At 38.1% G+C, this 26,559-nt stretch overlaps 1 protein-coding gene across 1 annotated transcript; it reads left to right on the top strand.

The window, feature by feature from the left end:
- The first annotated feature begins 1,904 nt into the window (after nt 1–1,904).
- LOC149247006 (uncharacterized) lies at nt 1,905–2,372 on the top strand. Its single transcript, XM_089443101.1, has one exon. The coding sequence runs from the start codon at nt 1,905–1,907 to the stop codon at nt 2,370–2,372; it is 468 nt and encodes a 155-aa protein (XP_089299227.1).
- Nucleotides 2,373–26,559: the final 24,187 nt, after the last annotated feature.

Below are 26,559 nucleotides of genomic sequence, written 5' to 3' on the forward strand. Positions count from 1 at the left end.
TGAGAGTGTAATGCCAGAGTAAATTGAGAAATGAAATAATTTTATCTCCGTGAAACCCTAATTTATGTGAGTCGAGAGCAAGGGACATCCCTGTGTGGAAAGAAAATTGAAATTTTCTGTATTGAGAATATGTTCCCATTTGAAAAAAATTTATATTGGAAAAAAGAAATTGTAAATTAAAATTAAATCGATCGTGGAGAAATGGGAAAACACCCAGAAACAAATAGGCACCGTTTCGCTTCAAAATGTAAGGTGAAACCAATGTGACAGTTACGAGATAATCAAAATGGAGTGTTTTGGATTCCGTAGGTAATTTATATTTTTCAATGTAGTTATAGTTTTTGAGTCTAGTTTTATAAGTCAGTTGGTTCGTTTAGAGGATGTATAGCGGTAAGTTTTATAACTCAGTAGTTTAGTTTAGAGATAATGTATAGTAATTCAGTTTAGAGATGATGTATAGGTGTAATGTAAAGCGAACCAAATGTGACACTTACGAGATAATCAAAATGAAGTGTTTTGGCTTGTGTAGGTAATTTATATTTTTCAATGTAGTTATAGTTTTTGAGCCTGTTTTTATAAGTCAGCTGGTCAATTTAGAGGATGTATAGGGGTAAGTTTTATAACTCAGTAGTTTAGTTTAGAGATGATGTATAGTAATTTAGTTTAGAGATGATGTATAAGTGTAATGTAAGAAAGTTTGTCAATATTTTTACATATGAGTTTAATATATTAAAATTTATATCAATATATTTAATTTATAATATTGAATTTATATTAATATGTTCAATTTATAATATGTAAAAATTGATTGATAAACATTTACATGTTACATGTAAAAGATATTGTAGTGTTGAAAAAAAATTGGAACATACCTTAATATGAATTCAACTTACCGAAGGGAAGTTAGGGTTGATGGCCCGGCTCTGAGAAATGGGCTAACGGAACCTGCATGAACGGGGTAGCAGGCCGGCTACGGCCCTGTAGCCTCCCCCGTCCCCGTACTCTCACTTGGACTTCGTGTCGGGTCTTGTCCCCCCTGTCTCTCCGCCCGGTTGAACCTCCCTTTATCTCCCTCAGTCTCATTTTTACCCTATTGTTTTTTCACCCCATTTCAGCCTTTTCACCACTCTCCGAACGGTGCAAGGGCTCTACAGAATCGCCGACAGCTAACGGCTGCAACAGTCGTTTTCCTTCTGTCTGCGCGACCTAGCTGTGCCTCTGCTAATCCACAAACTCCAGCTTGTACAACCCTAACGGTTTACCTTACTGTCGGTGCCGGTCTCAGGCGGTACCTGGATTCGAGGCAGATTCAAGCAGCTGGCAACATGGACATGGATGAGGTGGATTACTCGGATTCCCCGCTGGCGGAAAGCTCCATCTAGCGATCCACGTTCTCGACTTCTGGAGGTATGTACAGCGAAAACTTGTCCGCCAGTTTAGAGGACCTTACTCAGTCGACCGATCCGTCACTCCCCGCCTCTCTGCTCCCTGGAGAGCCCTCCTCCTGGGCCACTTTTACTGCTCCTTCCCCGGCTTCCCTTGGTTTCCTTGCGGATTGCTTACAATCCTCCCCGACCGACGCTGCTCCTCTTCAGTCGGGGTTTCCCTCCCTCCCCCATCTACCTACTAGCTCTTTGGAGAACCCTGCTCCTGCTGACCCTATCCTCCCCCTGCTCCCCCTGCCTCCTCTGGAAGTTACCATGCCATCCCCCCTCTCCCGGAGGCCATCCCCCCCCCCGCTCGAACCCTAACCCCCCCCCTCTAGCTCCCCCCCGGCAGATTCCAGGGCACCAGAAAACCCTAGCCGCATGTCCTCCCGCCCCTTAAAGAAACAACATTGTTTCAAATCCAGAGCTGAGGACGTCATCCTGCGGCTTGAAGAAGACATTCAGTGGGGGGACGCTATGGATTTGGCGGACATAGTTCTTGTAGGACACATTCGGGGCAGGCATATCACAGCGGAAAAACTGAAGCTCTGGGCCATAGAGATTTGGGGCCAATATTTGGCGGAAATCCCCTCTGTCCAGACTTTCGTGCGAGGTTGGTTCGCACTGAGGTTCGCAAGAGCGGACCACACGAGCTGGGTACTGTCATCCTTCTGGCATTTTGAAAAAGCTCCGGTACTCCTCAAGCGATGGACGCCCCTTTTCGACCCGGAGACGGAACAGATTGGGGTTGGGCCAGTCTGGGTCAGACTACTGGGCCTGCCCCTACAGTATTGGTCCGAGGACATCTTCAGGAGAATAGGGAACTCTCTGGGTACCTTCATGGAATCTGACAAATCTTACATCTCGACGGGGATGATGGCGTTCGCAAGGGTTCTTGTTCATCTAGATACCAGAGGGGGCTTGCCGGAACACATCACTATCTAGTGGAAATCCTCCTCAAGGAAGCAGAAGCTCGACTATGAAGGAATCCCATATCGCTGCAGAAGATGCCATCAGGTGGGACACCTCTATAAAGACTGCCCCCTCCTCCAGAGAGCCCAACGGGCAGCCATAATACAGGACCAGCCCACTACTAAAGGTCTACCTGACCCTCCAGCAGCGGTGGCACCTAGAATGGAGCATAATATTACCTCTGACACGGTGGAAGTGCCTCCTGCACCTCGGCAAAAGAAGCAAGCATCGAACCCAATCCGGCCTCCATCTCCTCCAATGACGCGTTCAAAGGCTGCAAAAGGAGTTGTCTTCTCATCGGGTACGTCTTTTCCTTTATAAGTCTCTGCTTCGCTTCTTTCTTCTTTGAGTTTATCACTCCCCGGCCACATGCCCCCCGGATCAAGATTCCCCCTCCCTCTTCCCCGTCTGCCCTCGACCTGGTAAAGGACGCCCGTCCGCCCCCTCCCCCTACACGCTCCCTATACATGACTTGCCCCATCCCGCTGCCTTCGGGCTTACCTGCCTCCTGCTCCCTCCCTTTATCCCTCCCCTCTCTTTTCCTTCGCCCTCCCCCTCGGTAAACTCTACACCGAGGTACTCTACCCACTCGATCACCAAGCAGAAAGAGACGGACGCCATTGGGTTGTCTGTGGGGCCTCTCATCCTCTCGCCCAAACAGGGGAGAGGCAGACCATCCTCCTTCCACAAAGCGCAGAAACAAGCGGGGGACGATGTCATCCAGGGCAAACAGCACACCATTGAAAGGGTACTTAGAGCACCAGACACCCTACCACACCCCCCTCCATGAAGATTTTATCCTTCAATTGTAGAGGGCTGGCCAGCCCTGAGAAAAAATTATCCCTGAAGCGTCTCTTATTCTCTGAACCGGTTGACATCATCTTTTTACAAGAAACCCTATGCAAAGCAGACTCGGTCACCTCCATCCTAGGCTCCTGGATGCCAGGATGGTCCTTCTCCGCCATTGATGTATCTGGACGATCTGGGGGTATAGCTATTGGCTTCAAGAACTGCACCATCAAACTGAAGAATATCTGGGGTGGAGGAGGTTTTTTGGGTGCAGACATATACTCCAAGGACCTGGAGGAGGATCTAAGAATCTTAAATGTCTATGGGCCTTGTCTCAACAGGGAGCTCTTTTGGCAAAAGCTTTTCAGCTCCCCTCTCCTCCTAGCCGAGAATATAATTATAGGAGGAGATTTGAACTTCTCTATGGGCTTCTCAGAATCCTGGGGACATATGGCGCAAATCGACCCACTCTCTGAATTCTTTGAGCAGATTCTTGAGGATCACCACTGGATTGATATCCCCTCGGCTAAGATACAACACACATGGAAGAACAATCGAACTGGAGAACAAAGCCTTGCCAGGAGGCTGGACCGCTTTATTATCAAAGAGGTTTTCCATAGTAATCACCCCAGATCCAGGCAGTGGGTTGGAAGTGGAGGGATATCGGACCACAGACCTATATATCTGGAAGTTGGAGCAAGACAACAGAACCCCAAGGCCCCTTTCAAGTTCAACTCCACTTGGCTCCGGGACTCCTCCTATATTAAACTAATAACAGATTTCTGGAAATCAAATCCGATCCCTGAGGAAGAAGACCCAGCTACTTGCTTTGTAAGGAACCTCTCTGAAATCAAGGTGATTTCAAGAGAATGGGCTAAAAAGAAAAGGCAACAGGATGACCTAACGATCTCCCTAGCAGAGCAAGAAATTACAGACCTAGAATCCCACTCGGAGGGAACCTATATCTCCCCGGAACAGAAAGTCATGTATGAAGGCCTTATTAATAATGTGCTTTAGATCATATAGCTTTGGTCGAACGACCGCCATTTTTGAAAAAATAGCGTTGTTGACAAGTAAAGACTAGAAATCATGAACCAGAACATTAAATTTCTTATCTTGCAAGCATGTGTGGTTAGATTTATTTGGGAGACCATGCCACAAGGGCACACAAATTCCCTTTGATTAATCATGCATAGTATGTTTGATGTATGAAATCCATCTCTTTGATGTGTGTGATGTTCAAGGGAGCTGGAGGTGGGAGCAAGCGATGGAGGGTGTCTGCATGGACTTTGGTTGTAGGAGTTGGCATATACTTATGGATTCAGAGTGTTGTTAGTATAATAGTCTCTCAAGACAAAGTGATCGTCAGATCGTTGTTTATCTAGGTTTGAAGTGACTGACTCCACCATTGGTTTTTCCTGTCTTCAGGAAGATGGGTTTTGTGAACCATTGAAGTATTTTTATTATTATTTACTTGAGTTGGACGAGTCTTCCTGGTTATAGAATCATGTCATATATATATATATATATATATATATATATATATATATATATATATATATATATATATATATATATATATATATATATATATATATATATATATATATATTCTGCTGGTTTAAAAGCCTCTTTTGTAGGTCTTGTTTAATGGTGTCATTAGGGGAATTTTGAGGTCTAAAATGAGCCTCCTAAGGAAATTATAAAATAATAGTGGAAATAATAAAATAAGATTAGATTACATCATCAAATTTTAGAGGTAAAAAAGAAAAAATTACATTTTCAACTCGTATTTTCAACTTATCTCCTTATGGGTTTACTCAAATTTCAAGTGGAAACACTCGTTGGATGCAGAATTTGATTCTTCTACACGAAAAATGAGAAATACATGAAAAACGTGACTGCAATCACGTTTTTTCATGTATTTCTCATTTTCCGTGTACTATGGTCCATCAAAAGTATGCAACATGGATACTCCTTGGATGAGGAACTAAATTTTGCATCCAACGAGTACTCCCGCTTGAAATTTGAGTAAAACCTTAGGGAGATAAGTTGAAAATACAAGTTGAAAAAATTATTATTTTATTATTTTTTAATCTTTTAATTTTTTACCCAAAAAATGGTGAATCATCCCCCATAGTTGACATCATCATCTTGAATCCTATTGGTTCTTATAAAGTTTATTTTGGTTTCACATTTTTCTTAGGAGGCCCATTTTAAAACTCAAAAGTTCTCTAATGTGTGTTTGCGCATAGTCACCCTTTATGAAAAAAATTATGATATCAAGATGATATTCCCTATGTAAATTGTGGATACCTAATGTGGCGGTTCGTGTCGACATCGATTATATTGTGAAGTATTATTTCCCTGGTTTTTTTGGTTTGCAGAGTGCCACTCCATAATTGGTAGGGTGGGGATATCTATCAGTTTATATGACTTTCTGCCCTTGATCGAGGTGGCTCGAGAGGCACTCAGAGGTCAAACAAGACTCATAATACGTCTAAATTCAAAGAGGTCAGATTGCTCTCGAACTAGGACTAGATCGAAGTGCTCGATGCCTTGATTCCAACGGTGCGAACACCATTCTAATGTGAGTTCATATGGAGGAGTTAGAACTAGTCAAAGTTCAAGTCAAAGTGGACAAGTGGCAAGGTTAAGGAGGCTATCACTCTCACTCTTTCCATCGTTATCACTATTTAGACTCTTCATCTGGTCATGATGATGATTTCTCCTCATCTTTATTGAATATTTTATGTTGTGGGTCAAAGCCAACCGTTATCAGCTCTTTCCATCGTTATCACTATTTATTATGTTGCCTAGATCTAACTCTGCATCTTGTCCTGATGATGAACCACACCTGTTGGTTTGAAAGGCCTGGACAAAATACTCTTGATGTAATTAGTACCGAAAGATGTCTCAACATTATAATTATGGATCACAGAAGCCTAAATTTGGAAAATATAACATTATGATAATATATATATATATATATATATATATATATATATACATACATACATACATACATACATACATACATACATACATACATACATACATATATATATATATATATATATATATATATATATATATATAACCCACTATTGTTTATTAATAGATTTTTTATATATATAATCACAATTTTTTATCAAGCTTTGATTTTATCCATGATTTCCATTGCTTGAAATTCAGGAACAAGTTCCATATAGAATAATGCACATATATCCATACTAGAATTTTGTTTGTATAACAGAATATTATCACAACCACATTACTAAATGTGGTTGATATTAATTTCGTTAATAATTTCATATTAATATTCACATTTGTATTCAAATCAATATCTAACAATATTAATATTAATGTTAATGTTTACTAATAACTGATAATAATAATATTGTTATAAACTTAAAATCATGAAAACCCAATATTATTAAAATCTTAAAGTAATAAAACCTAAAATGTAAGTAAATTTAGCTAAGAAAATTACTAACATCATTTAATATTGTATTAATGTTGTTTTTAATAATATTATTTGTAATATTAATTTGAATGTTGTTATTATTATTAGTTATATTATTAATGTTATTGATTAATAATGATGGTATTTATTATAACCTTAACATTATTATGAAACTTAAATTTATAAAAAAACTAATATTATAAAATGTAAATTTATAAAACTAGTAATATTACTTTTCAAGTCACACCAAATGAAACGGGGTGATACCAAATTCCAACATCACGTTTCATAAAAAAAAATTAATAAATTACAAGGATAACCATGTTCCACAAATGATTTTTTAATAAATTAAATAGACGAGGAGACTTACAATTGACAAAACTTTTCATATTGTCCATTGATTCATGGTTTAGACTAAGAATATTTGTTTGGCTTGCAATCTCAACCATTCATTTTATCGACAATATAAAATTCGTAAGCCCAATTCCAATATAGACCACGGCGTAATAGCATGGGCATTTACCTATAGTTGTAAATCGTAAAACTCTTATGTGTGCTTAAATATTTGCATATTACCACATTTTATGGCCATGTTCCAAAAAAATTGTTTCGGAACATAGCATAAAATTAGCAAATGGATACTTAAATTTCATGTGACATTATCTAATTGATGCATATATACTCAGAGTCCCTCATCTTGTCCTTGAAAAACACAATGTCGAATATGCTCCTTGGATGTTGATGTAGACCTTTTTTGGATAGCCCATCAACAACGGTGTTCTGCTCACAATATAGGTGGGAGAAAGTCAAATCTAGAAATTCAACCTGAATCTCTTTGATACTATGCAACTAGTTTATGGGCTTGTGGTGTTCAAAAGTTGTACGACCTCGAACCCAATCTATGGCCACCTTTGAATCTCTGAATACCACCATATTGTCGATGGAGAGCCATTTTGCACAAGATAGTACTCCCCAAAGGGTAATGACCTTTGCACAAATGTTGGTACCTTGACCGTAATTCCATATAAAATGAAATAAAGTTCTGGATTGATAACAATATATACCTCGCACCCACATTTCCCTTTGTTGGTCACCCCATCAAAAAAGTCGACAAGGAATCTGTCCCATATGTTAATGAGGTGAATATTTCTCTTGTGCTTCTGATTAGCCATTGGGCCATACTCATTGGAGTATGCAACAATGGAATAACAATATTGTTAAATATCCCAACTCAATCCCTTGAAAATACAAGCATTCCCTAGCACCAAATTCCCCAAAAAATGAATAAAGGAAGGGAACACCACTCTGTAACACCCTCCTCCCACATCTACCCAAGTAACCGGCTAACCGGGGTAAACATGTGATGAAAAGTTACTATGATATGATTCGACCTCCTAAGTCACCTTAAGGAAGTGGAACCAATGGAAACACACCATACAAACCTTCCACATCAGCAACAAGACCCTCAGGAACCATCCCAACCTCTCACGTAACCAGCCCCTAAGTCCCACTATGTTTCTTGACCAATTAACCCGTCAACTCTCCCATGATATAGGCATGCCAACGTCCAAAGGGTTCTGGATGCTGCCATAACATCGCATGCCAGTGTCCAAGGACTATTTTTCTTAATGTTGTGCCAGCATCCCGAGAATTTGACCCACCTTTTCCGGCCCAGAGCCCAGATCACTGCCCATAATTCAATGACACTTCCAAAATCTGTGATTTACATAAAAACAAGTCTTACAAATCAAAACCTAACTCCAGGACTAGGCCTGACCATCCCCAACCGGGACTGACATTCTGTCAAACACTTGGCATCAATGCAATCTACAAGAAACGGATACAAGACAGAGAAAGGGGCAATGCTAAACAGCGAATAGAAGCTGGCATTACAACGTAATCATTGCTTGAGGTAAAATGAATAGTTATCAAGGGTCCAGGGGTTTAAGAAGCTCACCTGAGAGACACAAACAGAAAATGTTTGCCCAAATTAACATGGAAAGAGCATCTGAGTTACACCACAAGAAAAAAGGCTAATGGGATTTCTAGTAACTAGTTACAAATTACAATGAGATTCATCCAGTATTATCTACACAAGTCGGGGAATTTGACTATTATGAAGAACCTCATAATGTCGAGGGGAAATATGTTCCATTAAAGGTCTGGTCAACCAACATGTATGTTCTACATCAAGACACTGATGGGAAATTTGTCATGACATGTACACACCATCATTTTAAGAAGAGGATCATTCTCACATGAAATTTGTGTCCTCGATCCTCTTGGTCTACCCTTATGAACTGCAATTTTTCTTGTTTCCTCCATCTGGTTTTGCTTTATTTTTTCTTAATAGAATTTGAAGTATATCATTCACCTAATATTTCTTTGATGTTGACAATGCTTGGTCTGCTTTAAATGTTACCTTGTTGCATGGCATCCTTTGTGTGTGTGCATTTTCTATGGTTGAAGTGTAACAATTTTACTTTTTATTTCTTTTCTTCTACTTAACTATTCATTCCTCCATGATAAGAGTCTAAGTGGCACATTAAAAAGTACTTTTGTATGCACTGTTGAAACGTGTTTGAGATATAAAATGCAGAGTGCATTTTTGTCTACAGCTTGGAAGTAGCTCTAATTTATAATGCATAAGGTCACTCCCTTTTGATGTTTAACCTCCTTGTAACATTCATAGTCAGACTAAAGCTTAAACCACAAAAATATATTATAAGATTTCACCATAATTGGGCACTTCTCAATAATTCATATTTACTTTGATAAGAAACTTTAACTTACTATTAGAAGGGAGAAATGCTTTCTGGAGGCACTTCAGCGCAAAATCGGTTAATTTCATGTCTTAGGAAGAATGATTCGAGCTGTATGAGGTCCTCAATCCATCAAATAAAGGTACCTCTTTGAGACATAATTCGAAGGTAAAACTAGAACTTTTACCTATCTTGCTACATATGTTTATATCATCAACCTAGCTTGATGTTGCACTGAACAATTAAATGCTTTTGCTCAATTTTGGAATATATCCACCAGAATCAAATTATTATTTTTTATGGTGCAATTCCCGACTTTTGTCATTTTATGTTGCATTTTTTGCCCATAACATTGTACTATCCTTTCCTCTATTCTGAATCTCTTTGTGGATCATAGGATTAACCGGGAGGGCGTAGCATGCAACTTCTTCATTCATTATGCTATCTGTAGGTTTGGACTAAGTTGCAAATTTGAAAATTTCATGGGACACTTAAATTAGAGTATCTTTAGACTTAACAATTGAATCTGCTAGAGGAAATTGTCTAGAACAATCTTCTACATCAAAAGCTAGTCAATAGCCTTCTGGTGTTGAAAATGTAGGAATATATTCATAGTGTTCCACTTCAAGAACAAAAGTGGCCTTTTACTTTTTTGCGAAGTTGATAGAGTCTACTGGTTTAAATGTGATTGAGGTGCCTTATCCTGTCAACTGGGTGCATAAGCCAAGCTAACATTGTTTGTTCAGGATCCATGGCATTGATTGACTAAGCAACAAGTAATTCTTGTTGAGAGTTGTAACCGGGGTTGCCATGAATTTGACAGGCATTATGAAGCTCTTTATAATGGTCGAATTCCCCAACTTTTGTAGATAAGACTGGATGAATTTCATTGTAACCTTGTCAAAAAAATCTTTAACCATGTTATGTAAGTGTAGATACCAAAATATGATAGAAACGATCAAAATCTGATAGAAAATATAGGGTCTTTTATGTTTTTCAAACAATTATTTCGACTATAAAATATTCTCCATACAAACAGAATATATTCTGAAAAGAACTGTAAAATTTAGCAAGCAAGATTAGTTCTCATTTTCAATCTAGAAAACAGATCAGTTCCTGTCATTCATGTCACATTATTCTTGAAGGACACTTACCTTTAGTTCTTGCAGATGCGATGCTGCAGCCTGGCATTTCACATTAAGCAAACACGAAATTTCATATTTTTGTCCCAAATAATATTATAAATAAAGGTACACTATTTTTGAGATCCCTATGCTATTGGAGGAAAAGTTCCCCAAGCCACACCACTAAGGGTTGAAAAGGTGATGTAGCCTAAGCCGCACATAGCCACAGTATGCATGTATAATGCATGTCACATACATCCCAGGAATTCCAAAATTCCTTACTTGGTAAAACCTTCACAAGTCAAGGTTTAATTCTCCTTCAATAAATTCCATGCAGAAACATTTCATTTAACTATCCCAAGTCTAAACTTTATAGAACTTTGAGAGGAATGTTATAAATCCTTCCATAATCTTTGGACCCTGGCTAAAACTCAGACTTAGACCTTCATTAATTAATCCCGACATTAACCGTAATACATTTATTCTGCTCATTTCTATTATAATTCCCATATAATAGAAATATTTCGTAACCACACTTAAACCTTACCTTTCAGCCATTCCACAAACCTTTGCACGTATATCGATGCTCTCTTTAGCGCATTCAACCTCCGCCATCGATCTCATTCCTTAATCCGGCGGTTATCGCATCACCCGATCACCAACTAGCTTGGCTGATCTCCACCGTTGATCAATCCCACTCAATCCAACGGCTATCGCGCAATCTCGCGTGAAATCGTGCACGACCGATATCAGGTCGAGAGTGAGTGAGAAAATTAGTTTTCTCGTGCTACATGTCACCCGCTAAGGGTAATCGCGTGAATTTGTAGCATACCACTTATAGCTTTTAGGGCGCGCGATAAAATGCTTACCACCCATGAAAACCACTCCACTATTCTGCACATGGTTTTAATCTCTGCCATTCATCTTCTTGAATTTATCTTCCATGACTTAATCTTAGGTGTCTATCTCACACAATCTCATCCGATGATCTGACTGATCCAACGGTTCCTGTGCACTGTTACGTTCTTTTGTTTCTTACTGTGTAATAGCCCATTCAATCAACTTTCCGCCTAGTATTTGTTCTCTCCTTCTATTCTTCACTTGTTCTGATCTCGATCTCCGCTCTGTTACTTCATTTCTTCGAGCCTTTACACTTCCTTCATAAATCCTTAGGTTTTAGGAAACCTTATAGTTATACCTTCGTTGTAACATTGAAGGTTTTCTCCAATACTGTCTGTGTGTAAACCCGTAACACTCTTCTTTGTCTTCTTCTCTGATTCTGCACACCTGCAAACCTATGTTACACAGAATTACTCTAATTCACACACAATTTATCATTCGATTACTCAATACAATCCACTCATACTCAGAAATCGAGTTATCTGTATTAATAAACAAACATTTACACAAGACTTTCTTTCTCGACCTGATCTTCTATATCAGTGGCCTTTCCTTTCCTGCCCGTAGGCTTATAGTCAACCCTATCTAATCTCTGAACTCTAATTCTCACTCTAACTAACTGACTGACTAACTAACTGACTCTATGCCTTTTTGGCTTACATTTATACAAAAGGTTTTGTTAACCAATTCTGGTTCAGATCCTTAATCTGCTGAACTAAATCCCGAATATCCTCTAAGTCCACATTTGACTCCACTAATCCCTAAGAATCCTCTCTAGTTCCACAAACCATGAAACCAATTTCTAATCTAAGATTTACAATTAATTTCCAAATATCTCAATCCTCACTAATCACTCATCATCACTCATGTTCTCCTACATTCGAGAGCATTTACAAATATCCTCACAATATCTAATTAATTCCTATTCCAATCACTCAAAACATTAATAATTACACTAATTTGATACATAGGAATCCAACTTCCTTGAAAACACAAGACCCCCTAAGTTAACTAGAATATAATGAAATTTCTGAGCTGAATTCTCTTGCATCAAAAGGCAATAACATGGAAATGCAAATCATAATTATTATGCAATATGCAGTAGATGAATTCCACAGTTCTCACTTCTAGCAAAGACTATTATTAACAGCATGACACATTTACAAGTGGTGACAACAACAAATTTCAGTATTCTAGTCAGAATGGAAGCTTAGAGGTAACAATTCAAATCAGCCATGCAAAGGAACTTAAACTAATTGATCTTAACATACTGTGAGAAGTATATCCAATGTGTGGTTTCCATTTTAAGCATTAGGTATTGTCATTCGAGCTTCATATGTGCAAGCAACTGATTAGGAAGTGACCCTAGTCCAATTAGGAATATAGCAAAAGAAGCAGAGGGTTTCTAAATTGGAGGATGGTTAAACCAACACCTTTTGCCACAGCCACAAAGTACAGTCAAATTCAGCAGGCCTGTCTGGATAAGGTTTGATCTATACTTCCATAATCTCATGCTGTTGTTGTAAATTAGTTTACCACATAGCCTCTGAAATACATAGTGTTCATACAGTCAGACGATGTTCAATGCGATAACATCAATCCCAGTGAGGCAAGTTCCCATGTTAAGTTTTAAGACAACCAGATGTCATGTTTCCAAGTCAATGCACATATTGTCTTATGTCCTATTATAGCGAGTCTGGATAAACTAATTATATGACATCATGAAAAGTCGTCAATTTCTCAAACAACCTCTAGCACCCATATGAAATCCAGAGTGAGGATCATTGCAGATTGTTAAAGTTTGTCACATGGTACAAAATTACTGAATGCAGTTGACAGCTAATTTAATCCACTGTTTAATTGTACCTTAAACTTCCCATAAGCAATTTAGCATTAGCAACTCAACCACTAGAGCAAACCATGAGTAGATCCCCCATCAATTCACACCCATAACAGTGCTTCATAGTATTTATATCAACGTTGGTAAGTTCTATACTAGTAGTTGCTATTACAATAAGTCCATCTATTTTACCTAAATTAGAAATTGCGACTATTGGAAGCAAATTCTAACACTAATTTCCATAAAACAATTCCTCAAGACCACTTCAGACAGACCATTCAGCTAATGTAAATTGCAGCAAAGGCAGATACATTGTATAGTATTTGACAGCCTTAATAACCCTGCCATCACTAACAACATATCAGATGAATCTGCAACTCAATGTTGTTATTATTTGCAAGGTCCACTTTATCAATGTCAAATGACAACTCACTAACCTTTTTAGCAAACCATTTCTAGGTTATAAATGTGAGCACTGTCAATGTTATTTACCTAGGGCACTACACCCGTTGCAAGTACACACCAACTGCTAGGCCAAACCCATTTCAAACTGAACAACTAGTGCATTTAATAAAGATGTATCACCCACTAAGCACTAAATCAGATGTGTTTTCATATTTAACACATGGTGCACTTTTCTGGAAATTTCAATTAGATGATTCCATCAACACAGCCACCAAGCATGTTTCAAATTGCTTGCATAGCCTATAATTAGCCTATAATTGAAATTTACTCCCTATTACTAAATCTTGCTAGGCGCATTTCAACAATATCGTCAATACTCGAAGAGGGTTGCGCCCAAAGATGGCCTACTACGTTGAGCAGTTCTTGGAGTTGAGAGATGGGCTCATTGTTCGACCCCAATATAATTTTCACCATTAGATGCATGCTCTTCGCATTCCTCTAGGCCAGTTCAGAGTAGGTTCTCATAGACTTCGGGTAGAGACAGACCACTGGGTGGATAGACCAGGCATAATTTTCCAGGTATGTCATCTACAAGAAGTGGATACTGAGGTGCACTTATTCTTGGATGCCCTGTCTACTACGAGATCAGAGGAAGGTTTCATTGCTTGTTTAGAGATTCTCAGACCCTCACCAACTTTTTCAGGTATCCCGACCAGAGATGTTTGTCCCTATATATCTAGGAGGCTTTCAGGTTTCGAGCGCATATTCTTCAGCCTCCCATCAATCCAGACCCCACACAGAGGATCACGATATTTTTCAGGGTACCTTTAGAAAGGGACACCAAGAGACAGATTGATACCAATACGTATCTAGACTCTAGATTAGTCAGGAAGTGTGGGACCTCTACCCACCACATGAGATCTCAGCCGCAAATCCGTTCCTGAGAGATGGACTAGGTACTCCAGATCTCAGCAACACATGAACCCCCCGTGGCGATGATTTAGTGGACAGTTCGCACTTTCCACCAGCTCTTCATCGGGCCAACAGACTTCGTTGAGTTTCTTCAATGCTCTTCATTCAGCCTCGGGTGTTAGGAGAGATGGGTTTGATCCTCAAACTTATTAGCTCCTGAATCTTCTCCACAAGGGCCAGATGTTGATTTACTTCATGCATTGTATTGGTTTTTAGGAGACCATTTGGTTCTCCCGCTTTGTATGGACATCATTGTATTCAAAAGTCCATTTGACCTACTTTGTGGTCATTAGTTGGACATAAATATAATTATCTTATATTATCTTATCTTATAGTAATTTTGAAAACCTTGACAACCTTGTCATCACTAACAGCATATCAGATCAATTTGTAACTCACCACTGCTATTATTTACAAGGTCCACTTTATCAATGTCAAATGACAACTCACTAACCATTTTAGCAAACCAATTCTAGGTTATATATGTGAGCATTGTCATTGCAATTTACCTGGGGGCACTACATCCGTTGCAAGTACATACCAACTGCTAGGCCAAACCCATTTGAGAGTGACCAACTCGTGCATTTAACAAATATGTTTTACCCACTAAATACTAAATCAGATGTGTTTTCATATTGAACACACAGTGCACTCTTCTGGAAATTTCACTTGATGATTCATCGACACAGCCACCAAACCTATTTCAAATTGCCTGCCTAGTGTATAATTACCAAAATCACCCCTGCACTTCATTAATTGCAATTTACTCTCTATTACTAAATCTTGCCAGGTGCATTTCAGCAATATCGTTATAGAGGGTGTTATTTGTGGCTGAGTATGTCACAGTACCAATATCAAACTCATTTGAAGATCAGCTGCAACATTCTATTGGCTTTGTCGGGTGTGCATTCCTTGCATAGTGCGTCCATGATGGTGGCATATGCAATCATATCAGAGACATGACCTCTATCTTTCATTTGTTCTAATAATTTTATTGCCTCCTTCAGGTTACCCACTCTATAAAGTCCATTCATCAATATGGTGTCTGTGATAACGTTAGGGCTCTGACCCTGGCCTTGCATCTCATAGAAGATCCGTTGACCTTATTTTGTCCTGTTATGCTTGCAAACTCATCTATTAATGTATTATACCTAACTACGTTAGGCCTGCAACCTTTCTCTGGCATCTCTCGAAGAAGTTCCCTTGCCTTCTCCACATTAACCACAAAGCAAAATCCATTTATAAGAGTATTCCACCTGATTTCATCAGGTGTACTGCCTATTTGCACCATAACATCTAATAACCCGAGAGCTTCCTGAATCTTGCCTTCTTTGCAAAGACCATCAATAACAGTACTGTATGTCATAACAATTGGATTGCACCCTTCATTTAGCATCTCATGGAGCACTTTGGTGACCTCCTGCCAATGTCTTTCATACATAAACTATCCATAAGTGCATTGTATGTAACAACATTAGGGTATATGTTTTTGTTGGACATTTTATAGAAAAGCTTCTTCGCCTGCTATAACTTGCCTTTCTTAGATAAACCATCAATAAGTGCACGGTATGTGACAACATCAGGGCATATGTTTCTCTCTCGGACATTTCAGAGACAAGCTTCCTTGCCTCGACCAACTTGCCTTCCTCACATAAACCATTAATAAGCACATTATAGGTTTCTCCTCGGACATTTCAGAGACAAGCTTCCTTGCCTCGACGAATTTTCCTTCCTTACATAAACCATTAATAAGCCCATTGAATGTTTCTCCTCGGACATTTCAGAGACAAGCTTCCTTGCCTCGACCAACTTGCCTTCCTCACATAAACCATTAATAAGCACATTATAGGTTTCTCCTCGGACATTTCAGAGACAAGCTTCCTTGCCTCGACCAACTTGCCTTCCTTACATAAACCATTAATAAGCCCATTGTATGTTTCTCCTCGGACATTTCAGAGACAAGCTTCCTTGCCTCGACCAACTTGCCTTCCTTACATAAACCATTAATAAGCACATTGTATGTGACAACATCAGGAGATATGTTTATATTTCTCTTAGACATTTCAGAAAAAAACTTCTGCCTCGTCCAACTTGCCTACCTTACATAAACCATCAATAAACTTATTATATATCAATAAGCATACATAAACCATCAATAAACTTATTATATGTGACAACATTAGGACATATATTTCTCTGCTTATTATATATCAAATAGCTTAATATATGCGACAACATTAAGACATATATTTCTCTCGAACCCTTCATAGAAGAGCTTCCTCTTATGCTGTATGTAATAACACCCGGATTACACCCCCTTTTATCATCAGATACAGTAGTTTCTTGACTTCTTGGAGTTTACTTTCTTTGCATAGCCGGTCCATTAGAGTGTTAAATGTGATTCTGTCAGGCTCATGGCCTTTTTGCAGCATAACAACTAATGGGATTTCCCAGTCTTGCAGAGCCCATCTATTAGGGTATTATAAGTAAAAAAATTAGGAACTTGTCCTTTGCTCATCATTTGATTGAAAACCCTTGATAGCATGCTCAACTCTGAAATCCCTGCAAAGCCTTTTGTGCTTCCAAAATTCGGAACATGCCCATGTGCTTCCATTCAAATGCATAATCCAATCTACATGTTTCACAATGACGAATTATCAACACTTGCAATGCATAATCCAATCTACATGTTTCACAATGACGATTAATGATAATCGTCAAAGTTATCAGGTCTGGAAGGATGTCAGCTTCAATCATCAACCTGTTTACAGACAATGCCGATTCATGTTGATTCCGTCGAAAAGATTGTGGGGATGGATTTAGGTGAAAGCAGGTGATTGAAGGTGTCCAGTGCGACTTGAAGTCTGTTGGTGCAACAAAGTGTTATAATGCGCGTGTCTGCAGTGGCGTTCAAAGTGCGGAAGGAGAGCCGATGAATGGAGATGTTATTGTTGCAGAGGGAGAGCATTGCGTTCCTCGTGGTAGTGGCCGCCATGTCGGGCGAGCGAGGAGGACCCAAAAACCTGCGAGAGAGAAATTTATTTGAGTTGAGGGTGCATTGCACGGGACATCAACTCCTTTTATTTAAAATTACTTTTATATTTTTTTATAATAAATTTTTTTCAACCTTGAAACCTGCAAGCGTGCCCGTTCAAAATGATGAACCTTGGATGCAATGGCTTCTCCGTGCAGGGATTCAATTGTTGAATTGAGGCTTCTGTGATCCATATCAGGTTTACGAGAGATTTTTCGGCGTAAATCACAAGATCTATCATTTGTTCACGCATTTCGAACCAATTAGTGTGGTTCATCGTCTTGATGATGAACCACACTAGTTGGTTCGAAACGCGTCGACAAATGATAGATCTTGTGATTTATGAATGATGAACCACACTGGTTGGTTCGAAACGCGTCGACAAATGATAGATCTTGTGATTTACGCCGAAAAATCTCTCGTAAATAATTTTTTTATTTTTATTTTTTTATTTTTTTTTCTTTAAATTGAAAATATATATCTTTTTCATGCTAAATTCTCATATGTTTTTTTGTTCCATAAGAAAATGCGAAGAGAATTATAAATTTAAAACAAAAAAAAAAAAATTATAAGTAACGATAAATATATAATTGATGATGAAGAATTTTCCATAATTATGTATTTGAATATTTCTCAATGACTATGGATTTTCATTGAACAAAGATTTATGTATAAATATATATTTTTTGTCAAACCTAAAAATTTATCAAAATGTTATATATATATATATATATATATATATATAGAGAGAGAGAGAGAGAGAGAGAGAGAGAGGAAGTTAGATAAGATAAGATAATTATGTTTATGTCTAACTAATGATCACAAAGTATGTCAAAGGTAATGTTGAGTACAATGATGTTCATACAAAGCAGGAGAACCAAACGGTCTCCTAAAAAAGATACAATGCATGAAGTAAATCAACATTATAAAATTCCATGTAATAAATGTTAAAAACAATAACCATGGATGACTGGGACACGTATTCCAAGCTGAATGTTGGGCAAGACATCCTAGGGGGTGTTCATTTGATTATTTATGGCTAAGGAAATTGGCAAAGGCAATGGCTAAGGCATTAAAAGGCATTTTGGCACATTTATTTATTAAAATAATGTAAATTAGGAGAAAAAGAAGGTGAAAGGTCACAGGTTGCATGTGAGGAGGAAAATGAAGGAAAATAATGGAAAATGAAGAAAATAGAGGCCTCATTCATAAAAAGGCTTATGAGGATCAGTTGGTAAGCTTTTGTCAGTTCAATTTTGGAGCTCTCTCATTATTCTCTCTCCCTCTCTCTCATACTCTTGGCTACTTAGAGTTTTCTTGGAGCACTCTTGGAGGGTGTGGCATACTTGGATTCTTGGAGCAAGAAGGCAAAGGAAGAGCAGGAAAGCGCAAGAGGGCATCGACATCAGTAACTACATCATATTTTCTTGTAGGTATCGAGTTGCATGTATGGTTTCTTCCCTAGTTTTGGCATGCATTGCACGTGCATGTGGTTTCTTGGTTGTGATCTATCATTGACATGGAGGATTGCCTGGATCGATGGTGGATTGCCTAGCCTTGCCATTTCGTGGATATCCATGGTGATTGTGGGTTTACTTTCATTGCTTTGTTTTGGTTGGTTCTCATGTTTCCTTAGCTTGGGTTAAGTTATTAGGCCTAGAAGCCTTGGTTGAAAAAACACTCTAGAAGCCCTGTAATGGCTTGGGTTGAGTTACTAGTCCTGGAAGCCCTGGTTGAACAAACGCTCTGGAAGCCCTGTAACAGCTTGGGTTGAGCTACTAGTCCTAGAAGACCTGGTTGGACAAACGCTCTGGAAGCCCTTGTGGGTTGAGTTACTAGTCCTCGAAGCCTTGGTTGGAAAAATGCTCTGGAAACCCTATATAAGTTGTGGGTTGAGATACTAGTTTAGGAAGCCCTGGTTGGAAAAACGCTCTAGAATCCCTTCATAAGCTGTGGGTTGAGTTACTAGTTCTGGAATCCTTGGTTGGACAAACGCTCTGGAAGCCCTGGAAGGCTTGGATGGAGACCAATCTGATGATGTTTTTTGGTGATGTCCGACTGTGAGGTAGAATCATTATTTGATGGGTTGAGGTGGATGGACTCTGAAAGCCCTGGATGAGTTTTGATTGATGTGTTCTATGAGATCCCACATTCATGCTTGGAATATGGCACGAGGGTGAATGGATAAAGAAAGATTTGGCTCAGCTATTCTATGGTCGGGTGGAACGTAGTAGTCCCATCTCTGGTTGGTTCATTTTATTCATTAATGAGAAATCCATTCCCTTGATTTTCATGTGTAAAGGTATTGATGTATTTATGGATTTGATGGTTGATATGTTTATTGTATTTTTGTTCCTATTATGTTGGTTATATGCACATTTCATGACAGCAGCTATGTATGGCTCTCAACATGTTTTTACTTGTATATGAATGGATAATGTGTTTATGAGTTAATGGAGGATAATGCAGCAAATGGCATGAGGGAACAATGGTTCATAGCGATTCTCAGATAAGTATGAGATCCCTACACTTAATTTTGTTGTTTACACATGTAGGTTACATGTTGATGATATGTTTAACAAAATGTTTATCATGGCTAGTAGGGGCCTAGTGATGATCTTGTTCATATTATTGCTTTTGCATCATTGTTTCCTAGCATCGTTACTAATTCTAAGTGATCATTCCATTCTGGGAAATGTCTCGGGCTCTGGGCCAAAAAAGGTGGCTCAAATCCCGAAATTCTAGCATTAGTGCTGAGACTAACTCGCCTGGGCAATGTCTGGGAAGTGTTATAAAGCACCTGAGCAGTGTCTGGAGAGCATTAGTCCTGAAACTAACTTGCCTGGGAAGTGTCTAGGGAGCATTATCATGCCCTTAAGTCTCTCAAAAAACAGTGGGACCCAAGGATAGGCAGTCTAAATGGTTGATTTGTCTCCCTAAGGTTATTTGGATGATGTTGGATGACTGTATGTGATGTTCTGTCGATTCCATTTCCTTAAAGTCACTAAGGAGGTTGAATCTTATCACAGTGGTCTCTCGTCGCATGTTTACCCCAGTTGGTCGATTGCTTGGGTAGATGTGGGAGGAGGGTGTTACAAACATCTAGCCCTAGCAAAGAAGATCTAGGAGCTAATAGGTTTGAGGATTAACCCATCTCTCCTAACATTCGCGGTTGAATGAAGAACATTGAAGAAACTCAACAAAGTCTGTTGGCCTGATGAAGAGTTGGTGGAAAGTGCGGATTGTCCACTAAATTGTTCCTTGGGGGGTTCGCGCATCACTGAGGTCTGGAGGACCTAGTCCATCTCCTAGGAACATATTTGCTGCTAAGATCTCATGTGGCGGGATGAGGTCCCACGGATCCTCATTGATCTAGAGTCTAGATACGTACTGGTATCAACTGGTCTCTTATTGCCTCTATCTGAAGGTAGTACCCTGAAAAATGTCGTGATCCTCTGTGTGGGGTCTAGTCTGATGGGAGGCTGAAGAATATGTGCATGGAACATAAGAGCCTTCTGCATATATAGGGCCAGACATATTTGATCGAGATACCTCTCCTCTGAATAGGAAGTGAAGATCTAAGGTTTTCTTCACTTAATTGAATATCATAACCTTGGTTTTACCCAGGTTGACCATCAACTGTCAATGATCACAAAATAGAGCTAAGGCATCCACCTACCTTTGTAACCCTTCTGGGGATGAGGAGAGGAGGACCAAATCATCAACAAAGAGTAGAATAGATATCAGAACCTGGTGAAGAAGGCAACCATCAGTGTTATGGATATGCTCGTGTAGAAATGCCTCCAACTCATCAATATAGATCCCAAACAGGGTAGGGGACAGTGGACAACCCTGTTTAACCCCAATAGTGCTTCAGATGAAATCAGACATCCCATAAGCCGTGTGAAGACGACCAAGAACGGACTCATATAGGCGCATAATAGTGGTCAATAGGGTTGCATACATTGTGGAAATCTGCATTCTAAAATGGAATAGGTGTTAATTATGCAAGTCATTACCTTTTATAAAAATGTGTTTACGTCTCTATCCCATTTTGTAATAGTTGAGTTAGCTCTAATTATTTTATTATTTAAGTATGTTTGAAATTAAGTTACTGCAACAACATTATATTAATAGTATATAAAGAAAAAATAGTGATGCATTGACACTAGTCCATTATTTCTCTAATTTAATTTAAAAGAAAACTATTACACTAATACAACAAAAGAAAATTGTATCATCAATATATAAAAAAAATCATCATACAGGAATTAGATAACATTAACCATGTGCAAATATATTTACATTGCTCATAGAGAAAAGCCAAGGAGAAAGCCCGCCCCAACAAATCAACAGTTATGAGGATTCGAATACCGCAGAAAATAAATCTTCATTTAACAGCAAAGCAGATCTCCTAAACCAAACTTCTTCTCCAACTATTTTCAAAGAACGAACACAATAGATCGCGAAGCTAAGACACCAATGTCCCAAGAACCAGAAGAGATGAAGGAGATGCAAGATAAAGGAAGTTGGAAGACCGTAGAGAAAAAAAAGAAAGCTACAACACCAATCTCGCCAAGAAAGACGAGGAGCCAAACAAGTAAAAGTTACGAAAATTGTAGGTCTGATAGACCAATTTGGTCTCAGTGGACGTTAACCATCATCATCATCATCATCATCATCATATATATATATATATGTCAGAAAAGGAAGTAGTTCTTAAAAAACAAACATGAAAAATTAGATATGTGAATATGTTGTCCCAAAGTTGTTGTTTCGTGCATGGTCATATTTTTGATGTTGGTTGCATGGTGTTAATACTATAACATCCTCTTCTTTTCAACAATAATTACATTTTGGATTTCAGGCATCTGTGGTTCATTTCTTTTAAGTTGAACCTCGGAGTACCCATAGTAATGATCATACTTGTCAACGTTTCAAATCCCAACAGGGATCCATCATCAGGACAATTACTAAATGATGATAGAAGAAGAGCTTAGTGAGAGGCGACTCTTCTTGCTATCTTTATTCTGAAATTTTCGAGTAAAATGGTCTCATTCCATGTATCCCCTCCGTACAAGGATATAATTTTGGATTTCAGGCATCTGTGGTTCATTTCTTTTAAGTTGAATCTCGGAGTACCCACAGTAATAATCATACTTGTCAACATTTCAAATCCCAACAGGGATCCATCATTAGGACAATTACTGAATGATGATAGAAGAGGAGCTTAGTGAGAGGCATCTATTCTTGCTATCTTTATTCTGAAATTTTCGAGTAAAATGGTCTCATTCCATGTATCCCCTCTGTACACAAATATACTTTTGGATTTTAGGCATCTGTGGTTCATTTCTTTTAAGTTGAATCTCGGAGTACCCACAATAATGATCATACTTGTCAAAGTTTCAAATCCCAATAGGGATCCATCATCACGACAATTACTGAATGATGATAGAAGAAGAGTTCTCTCACTAAGCTCTTCTTCTATCATCATTCAGTAATTGTCCTGATGATGGATCCTTGTTGGGATTTGAAACGTTGACAAGTATGATCATTACTGTGGGTACTCCGAGATTCAACTTAGAAGAAATGAACCATAGATGCCTGAAATCCAAAATTATACCCTATACAGAGGGGATACATGGAATGAGACCATTTTACTCTAAAATTTTAGAATAAAGATAGAAAGAAGAGTTGCCTCTCACTAAGCTCTTCTTTTATTATCATTCAATAATTGTCCTGATGATGGATCCCTGTTGGGATTTGAAACATTGACAAATAATTACATTCTTGTTACTAACACAATATATATAAAGAAAACCAACTTAATGTGCTTATATGATGTAAGGCATCTATATATGGCTACCTGATAGACTAATTTTTGCTACAATTTTAAATTTTTATAGGTTACGACTAGATGTACATAGTCACAAAATGGATAAGATGTATATCTCAAATATATGGTTACAGGACATACAATGCTATGTTGATCATAGATTTAAATTGTATTAGCTATCAAGAGGAATGGATAAGAACATGGCATATACAACAAAAAAAACAGCTTCCAACTTGCAACTTTATTTTTGTAAATTAATGCTTTGTAATGTCAAAAAATCAGGATTAATCCTCCTCAAACCATCACCATTAGTTGTCTTACATATTTCCATACATCCCTGGATACAAAATTCACATGACTAAACACCACACCATGGCCACAAAATTCATAAGACTGAACACTACACCATGACCAACACAGAGTAATAAAAACTAAGTACATCATAAAGTTGAAAGCCCTTTTGACTAGGAAAAACCAAAACACAAAGAACGTAGAACTACAAATCCAGCCACTAGGAACTTTAACCATTATCTAAAGAAGATATTGTTGTTGGTACCCTCGCACTCAAATCTGGAGGATCTAGCGAATTCCCACTATCAAATTCACATGCAATGTGCCCCTCCACATGGGCAAGGCAAGAATCAATCTTTTCCAAGCATATGCATTGATTCATGAGCATTCTTTTTTTGTCCTCCAAGACCGCTCCACTTGCTTGTCTTTCAGGAACAAACCCAACAATGTCTTCATTTGCTAGTGCAGGGCCACTGAGTTATGATATTGCTTCTTCCTGCCCCTTGTGTGCCCAATATTAAGAAACCAAGTCGACATATCCTCTAAGGTTTCTAAATCTAAGTAGGATTGTCTCTCCACACCAGCTTGAGTCTAAATTTTGTGAATTTCCTTGCTTGTTTCTAGCAGAATTGCATTGAAGTGGCAGCCGAGTCATGAGAGAAAAGCCTCACTCCTCTCTACCCTCTTGGACCATTGCCCCCTCTCCCTACCTACAATGAATTCGTTGCTGTGATGGCATGACAAACACTGGGAGAGCGCACCTGGAGTGCCTACTATGTATACCTTTGCCTACGAAAAAACAAGAGAAAAGACCAGACACATACATCCCAAAACCAAAGCTGCAACCCACTATATCATCCCAATGCTCATGACACAAACCTTAGACTCAATAGAAGCACAAAAGTGTTGGACAAAGGTCACAGTGGCCTCTACAGAGGGTCCATTCTCCAACACCATTAAACAAATACTCATATTCACACAAAACATAAGACCCTTGACACAAAAGACTCTCAAACACCCAAGAAAACCAACCCATAAGAGCCCTTCAACCCACTCTGAACAATTCACGTGACAACAGACACCATTATTTACACAAATTATATCCCACGCCCTAGACATTACCAATTGACAGAAACCCAAGAACAAAGGACGCGAAATGGTTGCCAAGCCAACCAAAAGGCTCCCATGCCTTCAAAAAATTCCATGTATACCCATAACTTAACAATGCAAATTTAGTTTTTGAATAAGAAAACTTCACAAAACAACATCTCTAATGTATTCAATCAGAGATGCAAATTTATCATAAAGTTTATAGTATTCTAATGCTGAAATAAGTTTTTTTATGATGGATATATTTAAGAAGGTAAAGTAGTGTTATCATACAAACATTTGTGTTAAAGATACTTTAAAATGCTAAAAAAGCAATTTACCTCATTTTTGTGTTTAAAACACCTTGGGAACCAACAAGGTGCGATTTCCATAATTTTAAGTCAAAGATACTCTCACATATTCGTAATTTGGGATTTTGTTCCACATTAATCCTCCCTTTCTTCCTCTTGAAACCAACAATTGCCTTCTCACGTATAACCAACATTCATTCATTAAAGAACATAAATCAACAAAATATTCCAAGGCTTCCAAAAACCATAGAGAGTTGATGACATCAATCATGACAACATTTATGATGACTTCTTGATGAGAAAAGAAAGCCTATACTTTCTTCATATGACTATTATTGTTTTGGATGTCACACATTTGCGCAAAAAAGAATAGGCAATCCTATTGTCACTACTAAGAATAGGCAATCCAATTAAAAACATTTGATTTTACCTCACAAAGGAATACCAAAAGGGTTGACTTTGTATATATCCTATTAAACAAGCCTAAAATCAAAATTACTTTGCAAATCATAAGAAAATGTTAGTGAAAGCATGTTCATTGTTAGCTTTAGTGTGTTCCTCCATAGATGACTTTATCTCTTGAGCCAAGCATTCCATTTCCACATTTCCAAGGGCTTGTTGAACAAACTCTTCTTCATTTCCCTCATCTAGAGATGACCCAATCGACATCCTTTCAAAGAAGTTGTTGATCGCAAACTCCTTACCAAATTAATAACCAAATGATACATCTTGTTGCATTGTGCCTCCAAATTTTCTGTCTATCTTTTCTACTATATCATTATTTCAAGAATTTTTGCATACCATTATTTTAATTTCTTGTCAACATGGCATACTACTTGAAACATGAAAGATGGAAGTCTAATTGCAAACCAAAAGGCTCTCATGCCTTTAAAAAATATCCATGGATACCCATAACTTAACAATGTAAATTTAATTTCCGAAGAAGAAAACTTCATAAAGCAACATCTCTAATATATTCAATCAAAGATGCAAATTTATCATAAAGTTTATAGTATTCTAATGTTGAAATAAGTTTTTTTATGATGGATATATTTACGAAGGTAAAGTAGTGTTATCATACAAACAATTGGGTGAAAAATACTTAAAATCCTAAAATAGTAATTAACCTCATTTTTGTATTTAAAACACCTTGGGAACCAACAAAGTGTGATTTCCATCATTTTAAGTCAAAAATACTCTCACATATTCATAGTTTGGGATTTTGTTTCACATTAATCCTCCATTTCTTCCTCTTGAAACTAACAATTGCCTTCTCACATACAACCAACATTCATTCATTAAACAACATAAATCAACAAAAGATTTAATGGCTTCCAAAGA

This window comes from Pinus tabuliformis, chromosome 7 (assembly GCF_031772625.1).
Source record: "Pinus tabuliformis cultivar Carrire ecotype Pingquan chromosome 7, CPIR1, whole genome shotgun sequence".
In the NCBI taxonomy this organism is placed as follows: Eukaryota; Viridiplantae; Streptophyta; class Pinopsida; order Pinales; family Pinaceae; genus Pinus; species Pinus tabuliformis.

Excerpts from the sequence above, each read along its gene's own strand:
- LOC149247006 (XM_089443101.1), top strand. The coding sequence starts at position 1,905 with ATGGATTTGGCGGACATAGTTCTTGTAGGACACATTCGGGGCAGGCAT.